We start from the raw sequence: 23338 nt of genomic DNA, 5'->3' as shown, positions 1-23338 counted from the left end.
GGGTCATCTCATGGAATAACTGTAAAGATTAATGGCTAGACAATTTTTTAAATATTTATTTAGGCTGTGCTGGGTCTCAGTTGCGGCATGCGGGCTTTTTAGCTGCGACATGCGAACTCTTAGTGGCAGCATGCATGCGGGATCTAGTTCCCCAACCAGGGATTGAAGCCAGGCCCCCTGTATTGAGACTGCGGAGTCCTACCCACTGGACAACCAGGGAAATCCCTAATGGCTAAAATTTTAAGTTAAAAAGTTTTAAAGACATTTTACATCAAACAAGACATCAACAGAAGCATTCCACTAAAAGATGCAATTATCAGCAGTGTTACATTACAAAAAGAGGTATATTGCAAGCAAGGGAACCCAAAGAGATGTCTATTTCGAGTTTCCTTCCCTCACATTGCTTTGTCTATGGTTTCAAATGATGGCTCACAATCGTCTCCTTGTGGAACATCTCGTACCATGAGGTAAAGATAGTTGTCAGCTCCTTGGAATTGGACATGGACATACCTCAGGTGTGGACTGTTCTACCCACTCCTTCACCAGTTCAGTCCCACACAGTCACCCCCACTCAGTAGCCACAGTGACCGCTCTTTGATCTGCTTCCTCTCTCAGTGGACAAGCTGACAATAATCCCTTTAAATTCCTCTGACTTTACATCACTATGGTGAACTCGGGAATCGAAACCACCAGGAGTAAAGCGCTGTCACCTTGGTGAAGGCGTGAAGAAGCCATCTGGAACATTCCAGCCCCAAAAGATGCAACAGGGAGGAATCAAGGAACACAGTTGACCAGCAGGGAGGCACAGAGGTGTGGAGCTAGGCCAGTGTCCCCACCAACTGAAGCCCCAGTCTGCGTGGAGAAGAGGCAGGGGAGAACTTCTGTGCTCTGCCCGACTTCCTGAGGCACAAAATCACGAGCATAATAAAACTGCTTTTGCCACTGAGTTTTGTGTTTTTTTTGCAGTATGCGGGCCTCTCACTGCTGTGGCCTCTCCCGTTGCGGAGCATAGGCTCCGGACGCGCAGGCTCAGCGGCCATGGCTCACGGGCCCAGCCGCTCCGCGGCATGCAGGATCTTCCCGGACCGAGGCATGGACCCGCGTCCCCTGCATCGGCAGGCGGACTCCCAACCACTGCACCACCAGGGAAGCCCCATGCCACTGAGTTTTGGAGTGATTTGTTATATAGCAATAGATGATTGGATCACCTGAATAGATTCCTAGATATGGAATTGCTAGACAATTGGTAGATGCATTTGTAATTTTGATAGATATTACTGGATTGTCCACAATAAAAATTTTAACCAAACTAGTTACACCAGCATTTTGTTAATTTCCCCATATCCTTGTTCATGATTTTATCTGCCAATCTGATCAATGAAAACTTGTATTCATGTGATTTTTATATGCGTTACTCAACATGAATGTGGTCGAGTTATTTTTCGTATGTTAAAGAACTATGTCTTTTTTATTATCTTCTCATGTGTTTGTTACTCATGTTTAAATTCTGTTGTTAATCGTTCTGACATTGATTTGTAGAAGTTCTTTATGTGGCCGAAAATGATCGTTTTACCTCTTCCTCTTGGAGTTTTGAAAATAACCATCCAATTTTGTCCACTGTTTGTTTTCTGTGGCTAGTATTCAGAAGAATGTTCAATAATCCCAGTATAGTAGGTCTCCTTAACTTGTTTCTAACTTTTGTGGCAATACCTCAACGCTTCCAGTTAAATAAGGTGTGGGCTTTGAGGTTGAGATGGAAATTTAAAAAGTAACCAGTTATTAGATGCTGAATTTTACCAAATTACCTTCCAACACTAAGGTGATGACTGGATTATGTTGCTCCATAGCTTTATAATGCATTAAATTATATGAAAATATTTCCTGATGTTGAACCTTCTTTGCATATTTGGGACTAATCTTTCTCATCTAAGTTATTGCTGGTTTCTCTTTGATAATAGTTTATTTTTGCATTTCTTCATGAGTGATCTTCTTCATTTCTAAAACAAAGAAATTCTTTTCCCGTTGATTGGCCTGGTTCTAGCTGTATCTGGTTTTGGGGTCTCATTTTCCTTCCAAACGTATCAACCATGGCGTTTTTCTCGAATAGATACTTGCACTCCAGAAGAATTCTTGTTCTGTCTTTTAAGAAAACAAGATTTTTACCATCACTACCTTTCACCATCACCTCTTCCTTTCTTAGGCAAGCCTGACGTTAAACAAAGACTATAGCATAGTGAATGTTATGAAGGAAAATGCCAGGGTGCCACTGGGAATGTATAAAGGATAAACTAAACTAATGGGAGGGGGGTAGCTGGGAAAGACTTCTGAGAAAAAGTAAAATTGTTTGAGCTGAACTTGAAAAGGGAGTGAGGAAAGGGATTGGAGGTGTTTCCTGGAATAAGTAGCAGCATATTCCAAGGCAAGTGACAGCACGGAACTCTCAGGTATTAAGGAAGGCAAGGATGGCTACAACCTAGAGGCAGGAAGTCAGATTGTGTAGAAATGAGGCTGGAGATTGAAGCAGGCATTTGTCAAGTTTGGATCCTGAATGTTTTTTTGCAAAACAATGGAAACTCACTCTGACATTGACTTGGGGTTGTAGTGCCACGGCCCCGATTGTGAGTTATGTGAAGAATGGATTCGAAATCGAATGGATTCGAATCCAATGGATTTGAAATCCCCTCTGCCACGCCTCAGCTGCAGCCCACCATCCCTGAACTGTCGCTCCTCTCTTCTGAGTAAAGCTCTTTGCTTAGGCCAAGAAAACAGCACACAGGGAGAGACTTAGAAGGATGCCCAAGGGGCTTGAAGTAGTTCAAGTGAAGAGGTAAAGCTTCAAGTCCTCAAACACCAGGTACAGGCTGGAAGGTTCGGTTAGTGTAGCCTATGACCCATTGCTCTCAGATGTGTAGGATATTTTAAAAGAGATGGGCACCTCAGATCTAACATGCTGCCAGGTCCTGGGTTTGAATATTGTTGCAGTTTATCTTATGACAGGGTTTCCGAAAGCAACCTCATCACGCGAGATGAACTGTGCCGAAGCACAGCAGTAGAGGGCTGCCTCTCGCTCAGGCAAAACAGCGCCGTCTGTCCTGCTGTGGTAGCTTTTATTTACGCATTATCTGTGTTTACATCTTAAGACTTGTTTTCTTAACATTCCAGAAATGCCAAAGCAGCAACATATGCTTCTATCGGTTATACAAGCAACAGTGGGCTTTCTTGAAGACATGCCGTGCTACGCGTCCTTGAGCTCAGAAGCGGCACAAGGACATCTCCGTGTGTTCCCATCATTCTGATTATACTGAAGCAGCACAAGGACGTTTCCTTGTGTTCTGATTATACTGAGGTCATTTCATGCATCAGTGCCCAAAGTCTCCAGGACTGCCTGCAGTCCTGGCTTACTCGCCCGCCCTCGGTTTGCCGAGGGGTGCCAGCCCCTTGCCTTGCAGAGGGGCTCTGGCCTATGGGTCACGTCCCCTTTCCATGTCCTCGGTTATTCCACTACAAATATTATCCATTGAAATTGTAGAGATGGCTCTATTTGCTCTAGTTCTAACTTCCTGTCTTCCACATGTCCCCCCAAACTGCTCCGTCATTTTTAGTTACCCATCAGTGGCCACCGATGACCAAAAGACATCCTCTGTATACTCAATGGGGTTTTGGAATCTGACCGTTTCAATTCCTGTTTGGCCATTAACCAGCTATGTGTCCTTAGGCAAATCTGACTCTAATTTCCTTCATCTTCAAATGGGAAAAAACTTAAACTACTGATAGGATTGTCAGAATTAAATGGAAAAATATATGTAAAGCAGGTAGCCCCAGCACCTAGCACCGTGGTTTCCAAGCCGTAGCCTGCATCGGAATCGTCTGAAGAACTTGGGAAAACACAGGGCAACATCCCTGGAGTTTCTGAATTAGTAGGATTTGGGTGGAGCCTGAAAAGTGGGAGTTCTAGCAAGTTCCCAGGTGATACTAAAGCTACTAGCCCAAGGACCTCATTTTGAGGACTGCTGCCCTAGGGCATTGTCATCATCTGTATTGTTGAAGTGGGGTTACCATCATGTGCCCTCTACCCAACTATAAACAGAAGTAGGGGGGTTATCTCTGAGGCACCTTAACTTTCTGGCTTTCTCCCTACATAGGACATCTAGGACATTTCCTGATTGCCCAAAGCACTTCTACATTTTCTGTCTTTTAGGTTCATCTCAGATGAGAGGGTCCAATGCTGACTTTCGCACCCCAAACCTTTACGTTTCAGATGTGCTTTGTCTATCCCGCTTATGGTCTCCCGTTAGCTGATTTAATCCGAGGTGAAAGACCTTCTACAGAAAATGCCTTAGCCCAGTGGCTCTCGGATTTTACCTTGCATCAGACTCACTTGGAGGGTTTGAAAAAGCGCAGATTGCTGGACTCCCAGAGTTTCTGGTTCAGTAAGTTGGGGAGGGAGCCCAAGACTTTGCATTTCTAACGAGTTTCCAATTCACGCTGCTGCTGCTGCTTCCTGGCCCGCACGTTGAGCAGCTCTGGCCTCGTACTCAGTAATTCTGCAAAGTAGCTGCTGGGGGTAGTTTCCGTGACTCTGGGGATCAGAGTCGGTGGCCATGTACATAACCAGTAAGTAGAGTCAGATGTCTCTGATGTGCCTGTCATGCGTCAGAGGACGATGTAAGGGAAAAAAGAAGAAACCAATGTGGCTTCATCTCTGCAGGTGTCCTCGTATATTGATGAGAAGACAAGGACTGATACCTGTGGAAAAGAGGAGCCCAGTGATCTCAAGTTGCTGTGTAGGAGGGCAGAGAGAAGGTTTTCTCTAAAGGATGGGAGGACGGGATACGTGGAGAGACAAACAGACAGGTGGGAGGAAACGGCATGAACGATGGTTTGAAGGTAGAAGTAAGCATTGCATGGGTGGGGAAAAGTGCACAGGTGAACTGCGCTACGTGGTGGCGCGAACTACGCTACCATGTAATTACTTCTGGCTGAACACTGTGTTTCATATCCTCTTCTCATTTAATACTTCACAGCCACACTGGGAAGTAAAGGTTATTATCTCCATATCTAAAGAAGTAAAAATAAGATTCACAAAATTGAATAACTTGAACAACGTTACTTAGAGAATGAGTTTGGGGCCAGAGCGGGGAAGGGAACTTTCAGGACCCCAAGCCTATGGCTGTGTCCTTTATAAGGTAGCAGAATAGAAGGAGATGGGGCTGCGAAGAAAGTTTGAAGCCTGATGTAAATCTGTCGATTCCAGGCCAAGAAGTATGAACTGTGACCTATAGTGGGGGGTCTCTTGAGCAACAGACACATGAGAAAGCTGAGTTGCATAATCTGGATTTGGTACATGGAGATTAAATTAAGGAAGTGAAACTGGGACAAGAGGGAAGTTACCTTCTATCTACGTGAACTCCCATTTCCCTCTCCCTCCCTCTTTTTTTCCGTACTCCTCCCAACCCTGTGTTACCCAGTATCAGTCTCTTTCACTTCCTCTCCTTCTTTCTCGCACAATGTCTTTTTTTTTTTAACTGAAGTATAGTTGATTTACAATGTTGTCTTAGTTTTCAGGTGTACAGCAAAGTGATTCAGTTATACATACACATATATTCTTTTTCAGATTCTTTTCCATTATAGGTTATTACAAGCTACTGAATATAGTCTCCTGTGCTATACAGTAGGTCCTTGTTGGTTATCTATTTTATATATAGTCGTGTCTATCTGTTCATTCCAAACTCCCAAGTTATCCCTCCCCGCTTTCCCCTTTGGTAACCATGTTTGTTTTCCATGGCTGTGAGTCTGTATCTGTTTTGTAAATAAGCTTATTTGTATTTTTTTAGATTCTACATATACATAATATCGTATATTTGTCTTTCTCTGTCTTGTTTACCTCACTTAGTATGCTAATCTCTAGGTCCATCATGTTGCTGCAAATGGCATTATTTCATTCTTTATTTTATGGCTACATGGAATTCCATTGTATATAGGTACCACATCTTTTTTATCCATTCATCTGTTGATGGACATTTAGGTTCACAATGTCTTTTTTAACACTCCTGACCGCAGTTCCTTACCCCACTACATCAGGGAGTCTGAAGTACCCAGTCTTAGGAGAACACACGTCCCTTCAATCCTGGTTTCCAGTCTTGACAGATTCCAGAACTGATGAGTCTGAGGGTCACAAAGAGTAGAGCAGAGGCACTAGCTTTTCTGGAAAGGCCATTCTAGACTCTGCCCAGGCTGCTCCTTAGAGAGTGCTGCAACCGAAGTACACACACACACACACACCCCACATACACACACACAAACACACACACACACACACACACCCCACATACATACACACACACACACACACACACACATACACACCACTACTGTGGCGCTCAGCCCACAGTCTGTTCCCAGCCTCTTCTGCTCTCAGGTCTTACCCTTTCTAAGGATTAGCACCTCTGTGGAGGAATTTGCTTCAGAGGTTAATTTATTCTGGACACTGGGCCATGATTTCCTTTTCCTAGAGATGGAGGACATTTCAGGCAGCAGGTAGACTGTTAAGCTAGGGTGGTTAGAGATGGTTGCAAGGCCCCCTTTCCTATAAATGTGACCCACTGGCAGTGAGACACACACACACAATGACAGGAACTTGAATTCCTACCTGGAGAACTATACTGGGGTTAACAAAGGGAGTGTATTAACTCCAAAAGCCCTTGTTCTACTGCATTAAGATATATAAGGGCTTTTTTCTAGCCTTTCCCTAAAATCGTCTCCGCCTCTTCCTACTAATACACTAGACCTTCCCTCTCTGAGTGTCACCACAGTACTCATTATACCTGTGAGTGGCTTTAGGACTTTCCCGTCAGCTCGGCGTTGCTGGTTTTCCCCGTGAACCCCCTCAGTGTTGGACTTTCCCATTGTCACCTCAGGACTTGTGTCTCCTGTTAATACACAAGTAGAGTGAAAAGAACATGGGTTGAGGTCAGAAGATGAAGACTGTGGGCATCAGGCTGCCACTGTGGTTTATGGGCAAGACTCATAAGGCCTCTGAGCCTCATTTGTTTATGGTTAAAATTAGGGTTGTGGCCAATGATCTAAGGCCTGTGACATTAGAGCTCCCCAACACTTCTGACCATATCCAGTGAGCCTGACACCCCCGCTCACCCAGGAGCACGGTCCCCAGCTCACAAACCCATCAAAGCTGACTCGATCCTCAGAGAGCCGGTCGGAACGCAGTTGTCACTCTGCAGGGCTGGTTCAGAGACAAGCGATCCCTGAACAGGTGGCCATAGTTTGGTACACGTTCACCGTCAGTTGTCCATGCTAGGAGTTAGTGAAGGAATCTGTCGGCCACGTTTCTGGGTGATATCGCTTACTGGCGCGTTGGGCAATAACTGTTCCTTTAGTATGTGTTTGTTTTTATTCTTGTCCTTGTTTAACCATTTAAAAATGTTAACAGTCCTTTCCATTTCTCATTTGAGCCTCATGAGATAACACAGTGCAAAAATGTGTAAATGTCACCAGAAGACCAGACAGCAGAATCCTTCGTAGCCAGGTGGGGCTATGGGGTGCAATTTTCCCCATTCAGCACCTCACCACTCACCCTTCAAGCCTGCACATCAAGCTTGACTGGAGGGGGCAATGTCTTCATAAGGTCTCCTGAGGGTCACGTGAGCGAGACGGCTCTCCTATCACTTGGAACAGAGATCCGAACCTGACCTTCTCGTGTGCACTCATTTCTCTCAGGCCCGTTCCTTTCTCCCCCTGACACCCGTGCTCCGTTCCCTACAACCATGTATCTTGTATTAGTAGATATTTCACATGTGCTAAACCAGGGGTTTGTGGAGTCATAATTAATGAAACCCTAAGCAAGGGATTCCTAAGAGTTAAAAATGTAAGCACTGGAGCATATTTGCAGAAGAGTTACTTTTGAGGGTGAAGGGGGCAGATCAAAGAGTTTGGCTCTCAAATCCTGCATTAATCCTATATTGTCTTAATGCTATAGATGACTTACTGCTAGACTGAAATCAGAATTATCAACTATAAAATGAGAAACATATTAGCATTCATTTACATTACTCTCTTACACAAGACCTAACCTCGTTTTACACATGGTTAAAATCATCAAACTTTACAAGGTCTCCGTTCAACTGTAACCTTCTCTTGCTGATGGTACCCTCTTCCATTTTTGAACACCTTATTTAGATTCTCCTTTTGGTGGAGAAATCCTGAAATATGAGCCCTTTTGTCTGTTTTCTGCTTTACGCATCAACAGCCCGCAAATTTCTTCAGATCCGCCTCCTCGCCAAGTATCTTCTTCTGGAAACTCTTATTCAGTTCCTTCATTATTTTCTGTATAGTTATTTTATACACTTTAAAAATATTCTTTGCTACACTCCCCTGAATACTCCAAATTGTCGATACCATCCAAGACCTAGTCCCTGAATTGGCCACGTGTTTCTGTGTGTTGGCGGCTCAAGTCAAACCGTTGGCAGTATTATTTCCTGTCGGATCTGGACTTCTGATAATAAAGTCTGGGTTAAAGGGGCTTATTTTTGATGAAAGCTTTTTAGCATCATTGGTTCGTCTTCCGTGTTAGCTCACAGAAAATGTCCAGGTTAATATACAGTGAAAATATCCTATTTTTAACACTCCAGTCTGTTTTTCTAAATTTATTTTTGGAAGAGTTATCATTTAAGAATTTTTAAAATAATTATTCAGCTGGTTTTAGTGCAGGATGCTAGCTTGTCAATATCACTTTGGTTCCTGGCTATAATGTCTTGTTGCAAATATTATTTAGAATACTCGTTGTTTTCTGGAGAATGAAGGAGAACATATGTAAAAGAGAAGCCTGGACTAGACATCGACTCCATAACCAACTGTTGACCTTAATACATCATTCGAACCTCAGGTTCCTAATATATATATATATATTTTTGTGGTACGCGGGCCTCTCACTGCTGTGGCCTCTCCCGTTGCGGAGCACAGGCTCCGGACGCGCAGGCTCAGCGGCCATGGCTCACGGGCTCAGCCGCTCCGCGGCATGTGGGATCTTCCCGGACCGGGGCACGAACCCGTGTCCCCTGCATCGGCAGGCGAACTCTCAACCACTGCGCCACCAGGGAAGCCCCAGGTTCCTAATATTTTAACAGAAATTGTAAAATCTAATTGGACCGCATCACAGGGATCTTGGAAGAACGATTAAAACAGTGGAGATAAGACAATTTTCAAAAATATAAATTGCTTCATGGAGAAGGATAACTAGAAAAGTGGTAAAGATGATGCTGGTGACAGTTGATATTGATATAAAACTGTCGATATTCTTTGCCTTCATCACCATCTTCTCCAACATGGTAATCTGGGGATTCCAAAGCCTGGAGAAAGCAATCCAAATTAGAAGAAATTTTTAGGAAATAGATAGAATACTACTGATCATGGAATGGGACGTTGTAGAATGTGTTCCATGGCTTGTGATGAGAACTCCCATACCTTGGCTTGTGACCAGGAACAGCTGTGGGAGAACTCTCTAGAACATCTGGCTTATCTTTTCATCCTCCTTTCTGCACTTCTGTTCCTGATGCCAACACTTCATCTCCCAATCTTCACCCCTGAAAACCCAGAGCTCACAAGCTCTCTTTTGGTGTCCTGGTTCCCAAAGAGAGAGGGCGTGGAAACCATTGTTAGGGCACCTGAGGTAGCCTTTCTAGAACGAGATGGCTCTGGAAGAGAGAGGGAGCCTGGTCTGGAGGTCCTGAGGCTTTGATCAGAGCAACTTGGATGTTGAGGCCAAGAACGGACCTTAATACATTATTCGAACCTCAGTTCAGGAAGTCCTGGGGACCTGGCGCCGTCAGAGGAGAGGAGGCCCGGGGGACTGTGTGGCGGGCAAGGGGTCCTGGTTAGACTGTAAGGTGGGAGGGATGGGGCGTGGGTGCAGTGGGGGCAGCCCAGAGAACAGGATCCACGCTCAAGACCAGCATTTCTCACCTTACAATATTTTGCCCGTGGCTACTCTTTGTGGGCAAGTTTATATCTCATAAGGGACACTGAGGCCATGGTGTCAGCACAAAACAGTCCTCATGAGCAAGGTGCTTCCTGCAGTAGTCAGTGTAAAGTCATGCCTCTGCTCAGAGATAGGACTGGCTCTGTCCATGCCACCCTATCCCTCCCGTTTCCATTTCATCCCATTTTATCGCATTCCTTCATACAGCTCTTCACCAGGCACCTTCTGTGTGTTCAGCTCTGTGCAGTGGTGTTTGTAAGAGAAGACCTCAGTCTAGGGAGGCGGATGAGTCTCACCCACAGGACATAAATACAGGATAAAATAAAGCGGCAATACATGTAAGGACCCAGGATGCATGGAACAGAGCTCAAGGGCTAGGGGAGGAGAACAGCAGGAAGCTGGCCTGTATTACATGGGACGGGCGGGTGAGGTGAAAAGGCAGCTGATAGCTCTTCAGGGAGCAGGGCCCTGCTGGCGGCTCTGAGAATCTCAGACTTGAATCCCCCTTCCCTTCCTTTCTGCACATCACCCTGCCCTGGCCCTGCAGGAGGGGCTGAAGGGAAAGCACCCCAGTTAGAACAGCTGTGAAGTTCAAGTCAGTGTTGTGTGAATAAACCAGGGCCTCCACCCCTTCCCACACTGTGTATATCCTTGAACTACATCTAGGTCTTCTCCTAATTTATAAACTTCTCACTGAAATTTTAAAGGTACATCTGAATTCAAGGAATTCATGTTTTATCAGAAATCAGAGCAGAGTAGTTTGTAATTCCCCTAATGAATGAAACTATTTTGAGAACTGAATAACAATGAAACAATCAAAACTTTTGGACTAAGCTACAGCAGTATTTAGAGGGAAATTCATAATCTTAAATATGTATACTTGAAAATAAAAAGCAAAATAATTAAAAAGGAGAGCAGAGTAAAACCAAAGAACACAGAAGAAAGGAGATAATAAAGAAAGGAACAGAAATTATTGAAATATAAACGAGCACAAATGAGCATATCAAAATTTAAAAACTAAAGCTGATTCTTTGAATGACTAATAAAGTTCTGCTAATATGGATCAAAATCAAAAAAAGAGTGAACACAATAAAAATACTAAGCATTAAAAAAAAGATTGTAACTATATATTCAAAGGAGATTTTAAAAATTTTAAGAGAATTCCATGAATAAATTTATGCCAATAAATTTGAAAATATAGATGAAGGGATAATAAAAAAAAGATAGATAAATAAACTATAGAATTTCAGGTAACAAAGAAAATAATGGTGGGCTTCCCTCGTGGTGCAGTGGTTGAGAATCTGCCTGCCAATGCAGGGGACACGGGTTCGAGCCCTGGTCTGGGAAGATCCCACATGCCACGGAGCAACTGGGCCCGTGAGCCACAATTACTGAGCCTTCGAGTCTGGAGCCTGTGCTCCACAGAGAACAAGAGAGGCAGCGATAGTGAGAGGCCTGTGCACGGCGATGAAGAGTGGACCCTGCTTGCCACAACTAGAGAAAGCCCTTGCACAGAAACGAAGACCCAACACAGCCATAAATTAATTAATTAATTAAATTAAAAAAAAGAAAGAAAATAATGACATTATTAATCCCATGGGAAGAAATACTTTCTTGCTATTTCCCAAACTGTATCCTTTAAATATTTGATTCCTTTAAAATGTTTTAGGAATATAGGCCACTGTAAACAAGACCAATGTGTTAGGAAACATACCAGAGACTATGCATCCATATTCAACAATTACTTTATTTTAACAAGGTTTTGTGTTGTTTTGTCAGATTATTACCAACACTCAAATCTGCCCCCTTTGAGCTAAGGCACGCGATCTAACCCTCTTTCCCCTTCTCACAATACATCTGGAACTCTTCTGGTAGCACGCACCTTAGAGTGAGGGGGGCCAAAAGAGAATTAGTCTGTTTATTTTATGGCTACCTCTTACAGCTTTACCATTGACCCTAATCACCAGACTGGGGCATTTTTGAAACCTAAAATTCATTCCCAGGTCAAGCTGTGACCCCAGAGAACAGTCAAAAGTTTTACTGCAGATACACCACAGGCTTGGCGTGACAACACTCCTACACGGGTATATTTTACTGGTCAGATCTGAGAGCCCCTGATGCCTGTGGCTGGACCTTGGGTTGGAGGTGGCATCTGCTCAGATCGGACCAGCTAGAGAGGGATCCAGGAGACAAATTCCCGCATCTAGTTCTCTAGCTCCCACAGATCCTCTGCTGGCCGCCCCACTGGTGGGGCCTGAGAGACAGACAGAGAACAATGGAGCCCAGTGAGGTGGTCCCCGGCCAAAGAAGGACCGAAAAGGGAAGAGAGTGGATCTGCAGGGGGAACTGGAACATTTCTGACACAGAGCTGTTTGAATTTATAGGCAGGAGAATTTTAAGTTGGCACCTAGAAAAGGAAAGTGGAGAAAAATAGGAGACTCGGGCAATTGTTTTTTGAAATGGGCCTTTGGAATTATTGTTTATTGGAGGATATTACAAATGTTATTATTTGTCTCTTTGTTTGTTTGTTGAATGAACAATATACTGAAATAGATCAAAGGATCTATAGTAAAAAGTAAGTCTCCTCCCACCCTGATCCCCAGAATCTGAAATTCTTTCCCCAGCGGCAAGTGCAGTGGCCAGTATGTAAAGACATATTTTCTATATATGCATAAACAAACATACATCTTGTACTAGTTATCCACTGCCGTGTAACCAATTACCCCAAAACTTAGTGGCTTGAAACAACGAACACTTATCAACTCGTCTCTCGGAAACCAGAGAACAATGCCGCTGGGGTAACTGGATAATTTACTGACAGTTACGAAATGCTCACAAGGGGCCCGTGTAATGTGCTTCACAGGTAGTGTCAACACTCAGTACAGGATGCCTTTCGGCCTTCAAATTCCTTCCATTTGAGTCTTAAAACCATGCCCAGTGAACAAGGGCTCAAACTTAGCAATTTTGTAATTTCTTGAATTTCTTGGTGTTTGTGGGGAGGGGCAGGCATGGAGAGTGCTTGGGAGTGAGCTGGAGAGATGCTCCACTAACCATAGTAAATTGCGAAAAAATAGTTACTTCCTGAACAAATGAAATACTTTTAAAAGCAAATTCATATCTCCATCATGTTTATGGCTAAAAGTATTGTTTTGGGCCTCCTCCCTAACATTTCTTAGTTTTTCTTCGTATTCCATCTTTAGTAATTTAATTTTTCTCTCTTTTTCCTGCATGCCTGAGCACACTCCTCTTCCACTTTTGGATTTCTATTTCTGATCAGTGTAGATTTTCTTCAAGACTTCCTCCCACTTTCTCAGCTTTTCCTCTATGTCCTTGTATATGGCGTCGGAAAAGTAAGCCCCCTGGTTGTTCTGCACCATCTTCTCTATCAGCTCCACCAGCTCCCGCACCTGAGCTTCCTTCTCAGCCCGGTCTGTACTCCTGTTACTGAAGGTACAGCAGCGGTCTCCACACTCCTAAATGATGCTTCGTAACTTTACGTCCGCACCCCGCACAAAGTCGCTTAGGCCGCGGTCCTCCAGTTCCTCTTTGCGAGTGAACAAGATGATCATGTGCTTCATGGCTGGTTCCCCAAACACAGCCTTGATCAACGCCACGGTTTTCTGCTCTTCCTCCGTGAAGCGGCCCAGCTGCACGACCAAGACGCTGGCGTGAGGCCCGGGGCGGGAGGCGAGGACACAGCGGCTGATTTCCATGCAGGTGGTGCTCAGGTTCTCCTTGGTGTCGAAGAGCCCTGGGGTGTCAACACCGAGAAGGTCTCTCCCTTTCCATTTCCCGGATGCTTCCTGACAAGTTTTGCTAACAGCTTTGGCAGAAATCCTAGAGTCGAACACTTTTTCCCCCGAAGATGGTGTTTGCCGTCACACTTTTCCCACTTCCCGTCTTCCCAACAAGCAGGATCCTCAGAGCATTGTCCTGGGCATCAGCCATGTCCACATCAGAGGCTGTGTCCACATCAGAGGCTGTGTCCGCATCAGAGGCTGTGGATTGCAGGCAACTCAGCTACGGATCACAAAGGAACGAAAAAATGTATTTAGATAAAGCTGAAACAATTCCCAGCCCTTCCTTATTTCTTACTCTCCTGTATATATACATCATTCCAACTTTTCCAAGTCAGGTGAAGTTGTATTTTACGTAGGCTACTCTCCCTGATATCTTCTACTTACTATTCTAATTCCCATCGCATTTCCCTCTTGTGTTGCTGTGATGAAAGCAGCATTTGCCATGTTAAAATCTGGGTTGTTTTTAAATTGTTTTTTTCCATTTAACAAAATAATATACATTTTGTTGTAGAACAGGTCCAAGTTTGTTTAAGATATAGAATCTGAGGAATCCCAGTGGAAGCAGTTAGCATCCTATCCTATGCAAGAATGCTCACTAAAAAGCACTAACAGGGACTTCCCTGGTTGTCCAGTTGTTAAGAATCCGCCTTCCAATGCAGGGGACACAGGCTCGATCCCCGTCTGGGAACTAAGATCCCACATGCCGAGAGGCAACTAAGCCTGCGTGCCACAACTACTGATCCCATGTGCTCTCCACAACTAGAGAGAAGTCCGCATGCCGCAGCAAAGATCCCTTGTGCCACAATGAAGGCCCGATGCAGCCAAAAATAAAACAAACAAATAAATAAATATTTTTTTTAAAAAAAGCACTAACAATCTGGACACCAACAGAAAGAAAGTGTGGATGGAGGAGACAGCAAAACAGTCCCACTGCAGGGACTCTCGGCACGGAAGGAAAACAACACTTTGGTGAGACGTGTGAAAACTGTCCTGAAATTTGTGTATGCCACACAGAGCTAAATTAATCTGATTTTCTTACACTGCACAGAGAATGGAAGATAAATTTGATGTTCTTCTTCTAAAAATACTCTACAATTTAGAAACAATAACGGGTCCCTTATGGCCTATAGTAACATAAAGTGTTTCAAGTGGGTTGATGGTTATCTGGCTTGATATTTTAGAGGACAATCCTGCATCGGCTGAGAAAATAGATTGGCTAATGTCTTAAATTTTAAATTACGTACATCTATTATAGGTAAATAGAGCTTATAAATATTGACTCCGTTAGAGACATAAAGTTGAAGTAGACCAGTGATCATGGAAGAGTGGACAGAGAAAGCAGTCGAGGTGCTCCCCGCAAAACATTATCAAGTCCCAGGTGGCTTCACAGCAGAATTCTATTAAGCCTGCAGCGATCAGAGAATCCCAATTTTACTTAAATTATCCCAGAATATAGGGAAATAAGGTAAACCTTCAAATTCTTTCTAAGTGAATGTAACTTTGAGCTGCAAATCTCACAAAGATTCTACCAGAAACTACAGATGAATCACATTTATGAATATCAATACAAAATCCTAAAAAAATATTAGCAAAAGCAGAATCTGAAACATTCTTAAAAGGGTTACAGTATAACCAAGTGGGATTTACTCTAGAAAACTAGAGAGCGGGGGGATGTTCATTAAGAGGAAAATTATTAACATAACTCACCAATAGCCATTCTCAGTAAAAACATTCTGTAAAATATGAATTGACACATACTTTCTTATCTATTTCTCTACTCATCCTGAAAGCCAGCAACTTACAGTGGGGAAATACTTTCTCACTAAAACTAAAACCATCTTCAACTCACTTTCTCATGGTATTTGAGAAATCAGTCCATGCAAAGAGAAGAAGTAATTATAGGAATGAGAATTAGAAAAAGAACAACAGGGAAGGCCAGATAGTACACAATATTGTAAAGCCCCTTAGAGTATTGGTGCATGAATAGAAAGACCAGTGGGAAAATCAGAAAATCTAGAGAAACACTCATTGGCATAGGGAAATTTAGTGTATAACAAAGGCAACATCCCATATCAGGGGAGAGCAGATGGACTTTATAATGAGAAGTATTGAAATAACTGAATAATCTTTTGAAAAAGTGTTAAAATTGGATTCATTCCTCATACCAACCCAAGAAGTATTCCAAATGCATCAGATAGTTGTTAAAATAGTAAACTATGAACTATTAGAAGAAAACAGAAAAATTCTTTCAAAACCCGAGAGTGAGGAAAACTTTTCTAAATTGAACTCAAAGTACAGATGCATATCTGCTCTGTAAACACGTTCATAGCAATCAGGTTTTTCAATGATCATATTTATCAGCTAGAAATAGTTAACTAAGGCAAATTAAATCATTATCAAAAATGATAAGAGTTGTACCTACGTATCCAATATATTGAGTGCAACTTAGAATTATTTTTAACGTATTGCATTAGAAGGGAGTAATAAGGCCTTAGGACTCCAAGTACAGGTTAATTTGTAACTATTTTCTCTTTTCACTTCAAGCTTTGTCACTGGACTTATATATTTGGTTCCTTATTATGTTTTCATTACTCAGCGATTTCACAATTACCAGGAAAATAAGTTAACTCTTTGTAGGTTTTTTTTTTTTAATTTATTTTATTTTGTTTATTTACTTTTGGTTGCGTTGGGTCTTCGTTGCTGCGTGTGGGCTCTCTCTAGTTGCGGCGAGCGGGGGCTACTCTTTGCTGTGGTGCGCAGGCCTCTCATCGTGGTGGCCTCTCCTGTTGTGGAGCACGGGCTCTAGGGTGGACGGGCTTCAGTAATTGTGGCTCATGGGCTTAGTTGCTCCACGGCATGTGGGATCTTCCCAGACCAGGGCTCGAACCTGTGTCTCCTGCATTGGCAGGCGGATTCTTAACAACTGCGCCACCAGGGAAGCCCCAATTCTTTGTAGTTTTAGCCAACAACAAAATACAGATGCAATATGGAATCCAATTGATAAATTTGACTTCCAGATTCCAGTTACATGTCAGGAGCTTGGAAGTCACTACTCCATCCTAAGAATAAGTGAAAAGTTGAACAGACTGAAAAAGCAACTCTTCTTAAATCCTTAAGAGATCCTTTGAGGACACAGGGCAAACTGCTGCCCCCAAGACTGGAGAACAGACAGGCAAATGCAGGGAGTCCTGGCTTTGCAGAGCCCAGACTCACCATGGGCAGCAGTGCTGGGCAGGAAGCCCCGAACTGTGATTGACGAATTACTCGATGGTCAGCCTGGAGTTAAAACTCCAGGGGGACCCAGTCATGGGGGGCGTCACCACACTTCTGTGAGTTTCACTTCTAAGAGCTCCACCAGGTTCTCACAGTAAATATCGGGGGGAAAAATCCCCTGTGGCTTCCTGCAGGGGGAGGGGCAAAGGAACCATTTTGAAATAGAGCAGAGCATCTTGTTCTTCTCAAGAAGGCCTGCCCTCAGGGGAAACCAGTTAACCAGAGCCTAACCTGCAGGGGTTTTATCAGAGCCTCACTAACCTGGAGGAAGAAAACTCTACAACTACAGTCAGCGCTAAGCCTTTCATGTCAGAAAAGGGAAATACCCACCTCCAGACCACTGGAACCCTACTGTCCCACCTAAGTCGGGAGAAAAAAACTGAAAAACACTTGTGAGGTCCACAGTCCAGAGGCAAAGTCTCACTCGAACTGAGATATAATCATAGGACTATAGAATACTTCTCCTCCCCCACCCCGTCACCCCATTACTAAAGGCTTCTTTACAGCAGTTCTTTTTCATGTCCAGCTAACAAGAAAAGTTACAAGGTGTCCTAAAGAGCAAAAAACATAATTTGAAGAGACAGAGCAAGCCTCAGAACCAGACATGGTAGGTGTCGACTGAACAAAGGTGCACAGCCTAAAAGTTGAGAATTCTGTTTCGTTTGAGGAATTACTGAGGACTATAGCCGGGGAGACAGCCTCTCAGATAGTTCTGAGGGACTGTTCCAAAGAGGTAGTGGAGGAGCCTGGAGATATAGGAGTTTTTGTTGAAAACAAAACAAAACAAATATGTAGTCAAACGTCAAAAGGTTATTGCTAGTCACACAAAAACCAGACATCTCAAGTTAGTGATGTAGCTATTCTATGTCCGGGAAGATGCAAGAGTCTGGGCTCACTGAAACCATTCCTTTGATATTCATCTTAGCTATCTAAGGGCAAGTATCCTGCTTTCCTCTGTTCTGAATTCCCCTCAGGGCCCACTGTCCAGGGGCTGCAATGCTGATGGCTTGATGGGCAACATTCATGTTTATAGAAATGGCAGGCAAGATTGTTTTGTCCACGCAGAAATCTTGGTATTATTAAACCAGGAATTTAAAACAACTAAGATGAATATGCACGGACTATAATGTAAGAACAGATGAGCCATGTAAGCAGAGACATGGAAATCCTAAGAAAGAACCAAAAGTAAATGCTTGAGATCAAAAGCGATGTAACAGGGCTTCCCTGGTGGCACAGTGGTTGAGGGTCTACCTGCCGATGCAGGGGACACGGGTTTGTGCCCTGGTCCGGGAAGATCCCACATGCTGCGGAGCGGCTGGGCCCGTGAGCAAAACAAAACAAAACAAAACAAAACAAAACAAACAAAAAGCGATGTAACAGAAATGAAGAATGTCTGTAATGGGCTAATTAGACCAACCAGATTATAGTCTTCAGGACCAGTTTTTACTCAAAGAAACCAGGGATTCTTGGAGAAATGACTGATTCAAAGTCTGAGGCAGGAAAGGCATGAAATGACCTGGGATCATCTTATAGGACCTTTTTTTTTCTTTTTCCATCCTGATTCAAGCAAACTAAACTGTAAATAAATTATGAGATAATCCTTGAAATCTAAACTCTAATGAGAGGATATTTGATAAAATTCAAGATTTATAGTACCTTTGATACTGTGGTTATGTTTTTTGGGTTTTTTTTTTTTTTTTTTTTTTTGTGGTACGTGGGCCTCTCACTGTTGTGGCCTCTCCCGTTGCGGAGCACAGGCTCCGGACGCGCCGGCTCAGTGGTCATGGCTCACGGGCCTAGCCGCTCCGCGGCATGTGGGATCTTCCCGGACCGGGGCGTGAACCCATGTCCCCTGCATCGGCAGGCGGACTCTCAACCACTGCGCCACCAGGGAAGCCCTGTGGTTATATTTTTAAAAAATCATCTTTCTGTTTTAGATATGCATACTAAAATATTTACAGGTAAAATGATACAATGTCTAGTATTTGCTTCAAAATAATCCAGGGTTGGGATGGGAAGTAGGTTGGGATATACGGGAAACATGAATGGTCAGGAGTTGATATTTGTCAAAACTTGGTGATAGATATATGGGTGTTTATTATACTATTCTTCTGTAAATGTCTGAAATGTTCTATAGCAAAAGGTTTAAGATGTATGTATGCCTTTGCAACCACTACTGAGTATATACTGTATTCCAGACACTCTGATATGAATGTTTCATAGGAATATTTACTACTTATAAATATTCTAGGGTGAAGGTAGTATTATTTTTCTAATGTTGTAGGTAAGGAAACTGTGGTTCAAAAGTACTGAGAAACTTGCCCAAGGTCATGGTGCTAAAAAGTACTGGGCTGAACAGGAATTTGAGTCAAAGGCTGTCTGACTACCATGCTCACTCTTAACCGCTGCACACTACGGCCTCTTCTTGTTCCTTCTCGGACCCATCATTCTACACTTTACATCAGGTCAGAGGCGGATCAGGGGAAAATAGTCCACACTCTTTCCCAAATGGTAAACTGTTAGCAAGCCTGTCATTAGGGAAGGCAAGGAGGAGGGTTCACATTTCACAGATCGTTTTTCTCTCTCTTCCACCTTGGGAAGCCAAAGGTGGGAGTCATAGTCAGGGGAAAAAAAAAACATTTAAAAATGTTTCTCCAGTGGTTCTTGGAAGATCTAGAGGACCTCCAGGTGAAAGAAAGGCTGCAAAGTGAAAAAGGCATGTGCTTCAGAAAAGAACCAACTTACACTGTGAGTCCAGATCCACCACTTCTAGAAAATTCCTTCAGCTCCCTGAGGTTCAGTTCTTTCTGCTATGAAAAGGGACAATAAAGCCAATCTTGCAGGGTTGCCATGAGGCTTTCGTAGGATAGAAATCTCTATAAAGATCTCTTACGTTGCCTAGAGCATGGCAGCCACTCAATAAAAAGGTAGTGCTACAAAGTGCATTGAAATATAGGAAAACCCGGGAAAGAAACTTAACTGAGTGACTGAGAGACACGTTGCAACTTAGAGATTCAGCTGGATTTACAGGTTATATTCTTTCTTCAGAGTAGCTAATCGTCTCCCTATAGCACCCCTCCTGCACCCCACACCTTGCACCTGGAGGGACACAGCCTCCTTCTTGTGAAGTGTTGGATGAATCCAGATGAGAGTTCAGTGGGCAAGGTTCTAATCTTTCCTTGTCCACCTCCACGAGCCTTGGAGAGCCACCAGTTCTCTGGAATTTGAATCTTTTGGAGAGTCACCAGTACTCCGGAATTTGATTCTTTTTCAGTGAGTAAAGGGAGTTAGAGTAGATTTAATGGAATGCTCTCTAAATTGCCTTCCAGGTCTGAAGGTCTGCCTTGGGAACACTAACTACCTAGTAAAGGAAAACGACAGGTTTCCAGGTAAAACTATCACAACAACCACCGACTAAAAAGTGCACTATTTTTTTTAACTTTTTATTTTATATTGGAGTATAGCCGATTAACAGTGTTGTGATAGTTTCAGGTGCACAGTAAAGGACTCAGCCATACATATACACGTATCCATTCTCCTCCAAACTTCCCTCCCATCCAGGCTGCCACAGAACATTGACCAGAGTTCCCTGTGGTATACGGTAGGTCCTTGTCGGTCCTTGTCGGTTATCCATTTTAAATATAGCAGTGTGGACATGTTGATCCCCAACTCCCTGAATATCCCTTTCCCCCACCCTTCCCCGCAGTAACCATAAGTTTGTTCTCAAAGTCTGCGAGCCTGAAAAAGTGCACTATTAAGACAAGGTCAGCCCCTCCTAACAAAATTGTAAGTGTACAATACATTACGCATCCCCCAGCCCATTCCACTCACTGAGTCTATGACTTTGACTATTTTGTATATACACGGAATTATACAGTATTTGTCTTTCTGTGACTGGCTCACTCCACTTAGCATAATGTCCTCACATTTCATCCATATTGTCTCATATGGCATATGACTTTCCTCTTTTCTAAGGCTGAATAATATTCCACTGTATATAGATACCACAATTTTTTAGGCACTCATCTGTTGATGAACATTCAGGTTGTTTCCACATCTTGGCTATTGGGAAGAGTGCTGCAATAAACATGCAAGTGCTAATATTGCTTCAAGATCCTGATTTCAACTTTTTGGATCAATGCCCAGAAGTAGAATTGCTGGATCATATAGTATGTTTATGTTTAACCTTTTGAGACATCTCTAGACCTTTTTATGGTTAGATTTCACCTTAAGTGTTCTTATCATAAAAAAATAAAATTAAAAAAATCTAAAACCATGATGTAGTAGTTATAGCAATGGCTATAGAACCATAGGACCAAGAGGCCAACAGATCACAATACTATATAATAGAAAAGAGAAAGTTATCAAGATGAAAAAAAAACCCCAAAAAACCCAATGCATCAACTGGGCAAATGCCACTGAAAAAATGAAAAAGGAAGAAGTTAGTCAAAATGTGTGTGTGCATCTATACACACGTACACATGCACACATGTATATGACACATAAAATGGAATCCAATCACAGTAGAATGTAACCCAAAGTAGAGAACATTCCCACAAGTGCTTTACACTATGAAACACTATCATAAGAACACAAACTCAAAAACGAAAACAAACTACCAAGAGGAGATGGTAGAACAAAGATTCCTATACGCTAACAATGAAAGAACAGAAAGAGAAATCAAGGAAATAATCCCATTGACCATTGCAACAAAAAGAATAAAATACCTAAGAGAATAAACCTACCTAAGGAGGCAAAAGACACATGTGCAGAAAACTATAAGACACTGATGAAAGAAATCAAAGATGACACAAACAGATGGAGAGATATCCCATGTTCTTGGATTGGAAGAATCAACATTCTGAAAACAACTATACTACGCAACACAATCTACAGATTCAATGAAGTCCCTATCAAACTACCAATGGCATTTTTCACAGAACTAGAACGAAAAATTTCATAATTTGTATGGAAACACAAAAGACCCCGAATAGCCAAAGCAATCTTGAGAAAGAAAAACGGAGCTGGAGGAATCAGGCTCCCTGACTTCAGACAATACTACAAAGCTACAGTAATCAAGACAGTATGGTACTGGCACAGAAACAGAAATAGAGATCAATGGAACAGGATAGAAAGCCCAGAGATATACCCATGCACCTATGGTCACCTTATCTTTGACAAAGGAGGCAAGAATATATGCTGGAGAAAAGACACCCTCTTCAATAAGTGGTGCTGGGAAAACTGGACAGCTACATGTAAAAAAATGAAATTAGAACACTTCTTAACACCATACACAAAAATCAACTCAAAATGGATTAAAGACCTAAATGTAAGGCCAGACACTATAAAACTCTTAGAAGAAAACGTATGCAGAGCACTCTTTGACATAAGTCGCAGTAAGATCCTTTTTGACTCAGCTCCTAGAGTAAAGAAAATAAAAACAAAAATAAATAAATGGGCCCTAATTAAAAGCTTTTGCCCAGCAAAGTAAACCATAAATAAGATGAAAAGACAACCCTCAGAATGGGAGAAAATATTTGCAAACAAAGAAACTGACAAAGGATTAATCTCCAAAATATACAAGCAGCTCATGCACCTCAATATACATATATATATTACCATGTGAAGTGGGAATATGTAAACATTTTTACCAGCAGTAAATATTTTAGACTTTGCAGTCACAATCACTCAGCTCTCGTGTTGGAACACAAAAGCAGCCCCAGATCATAGTAAACTAGTAGATGGGTGAGGTAGCAATGTTACACTGAATCTTTATTTACAAACAGGCAGCAGGCTCTATATAGCCCTTGGAGGGTAGTTTGGGCACCTTTGCTTCAGAGTCAGAATTTTCCATATATCATGCCAGAAAAAAACTTTTAAGTGTTAAATTTTATAAAAACACTAACCTTTTGTCTACATTTTGCAATAAATGTTTGTCATTAAAATCGGGGCACATTGTTGAAAACTCAGTAAAATAGAGAGCAGTTTGAGAAGAGAATAAAAATTATATATAGTTCTACTCCCAAATTAGAGGCTATTTAATATGAACATCTTTCCTTTTTTCGTGTGCCTTGTTTTTTCAACGGTAATATATTAATGATTTTATATCCTGATTTTTATACCTAACATTATATCATAAAGAATTCTTATAACAACTAAAACTTTTGTAAGCATAGGAAAAAAAAGGTCTGTCCTATTAAATATGATATGTATGGACATCACACAAATAAATCTCTGAGCTTCTCCTCCTACAACCCTTCCACTCTCACTCAGG

General features: G+C 42.5%; 1 protein-coding gene across 1 annotated transcript; it reads right to left on the bottom strand.

Annotated features, from left to right (window-relative positions):
* Window positions 1-13267: 13267 nt before the first annotated feature.
* On the bottom strand, window positions 13268-13756 carry LOC132524073 (GTPase IMAP family member 7-like). The gene has a single exon (XM_060155918.1). The coding sequence runs from the start codon at window positions 13702-13704 to the stop codon at window positions 13465-13467; it is 240 nt and encodes a 79-aa protein (XP_060011901.1). The 5' UTR covers window positions 13705-13756; the 3' UTR covers window positions 13268-13464.
* Window positions 13757-23338: the final 9582 nt, after the last annotated feature.

This window comes from Lagenorhynchus albirostris, chromosome 8 (assembly GCF_949774975.1).
Source record: "Lagenorhynchus albirostris chromosome 8, mLagAlb1.1, whole genome shotgun sequence".
In the NCBI taxonomy this organism is placed as follows: Eukaryota; Metazoa; Chordata; class Mammalia; order Artiodactyla; family Delphinidae; genus Lagenorhynchus; species Lagenorhynchus albirostris.
This window is presented reverse-complemented; position numbering and strand designations above follow the sequence as displayed.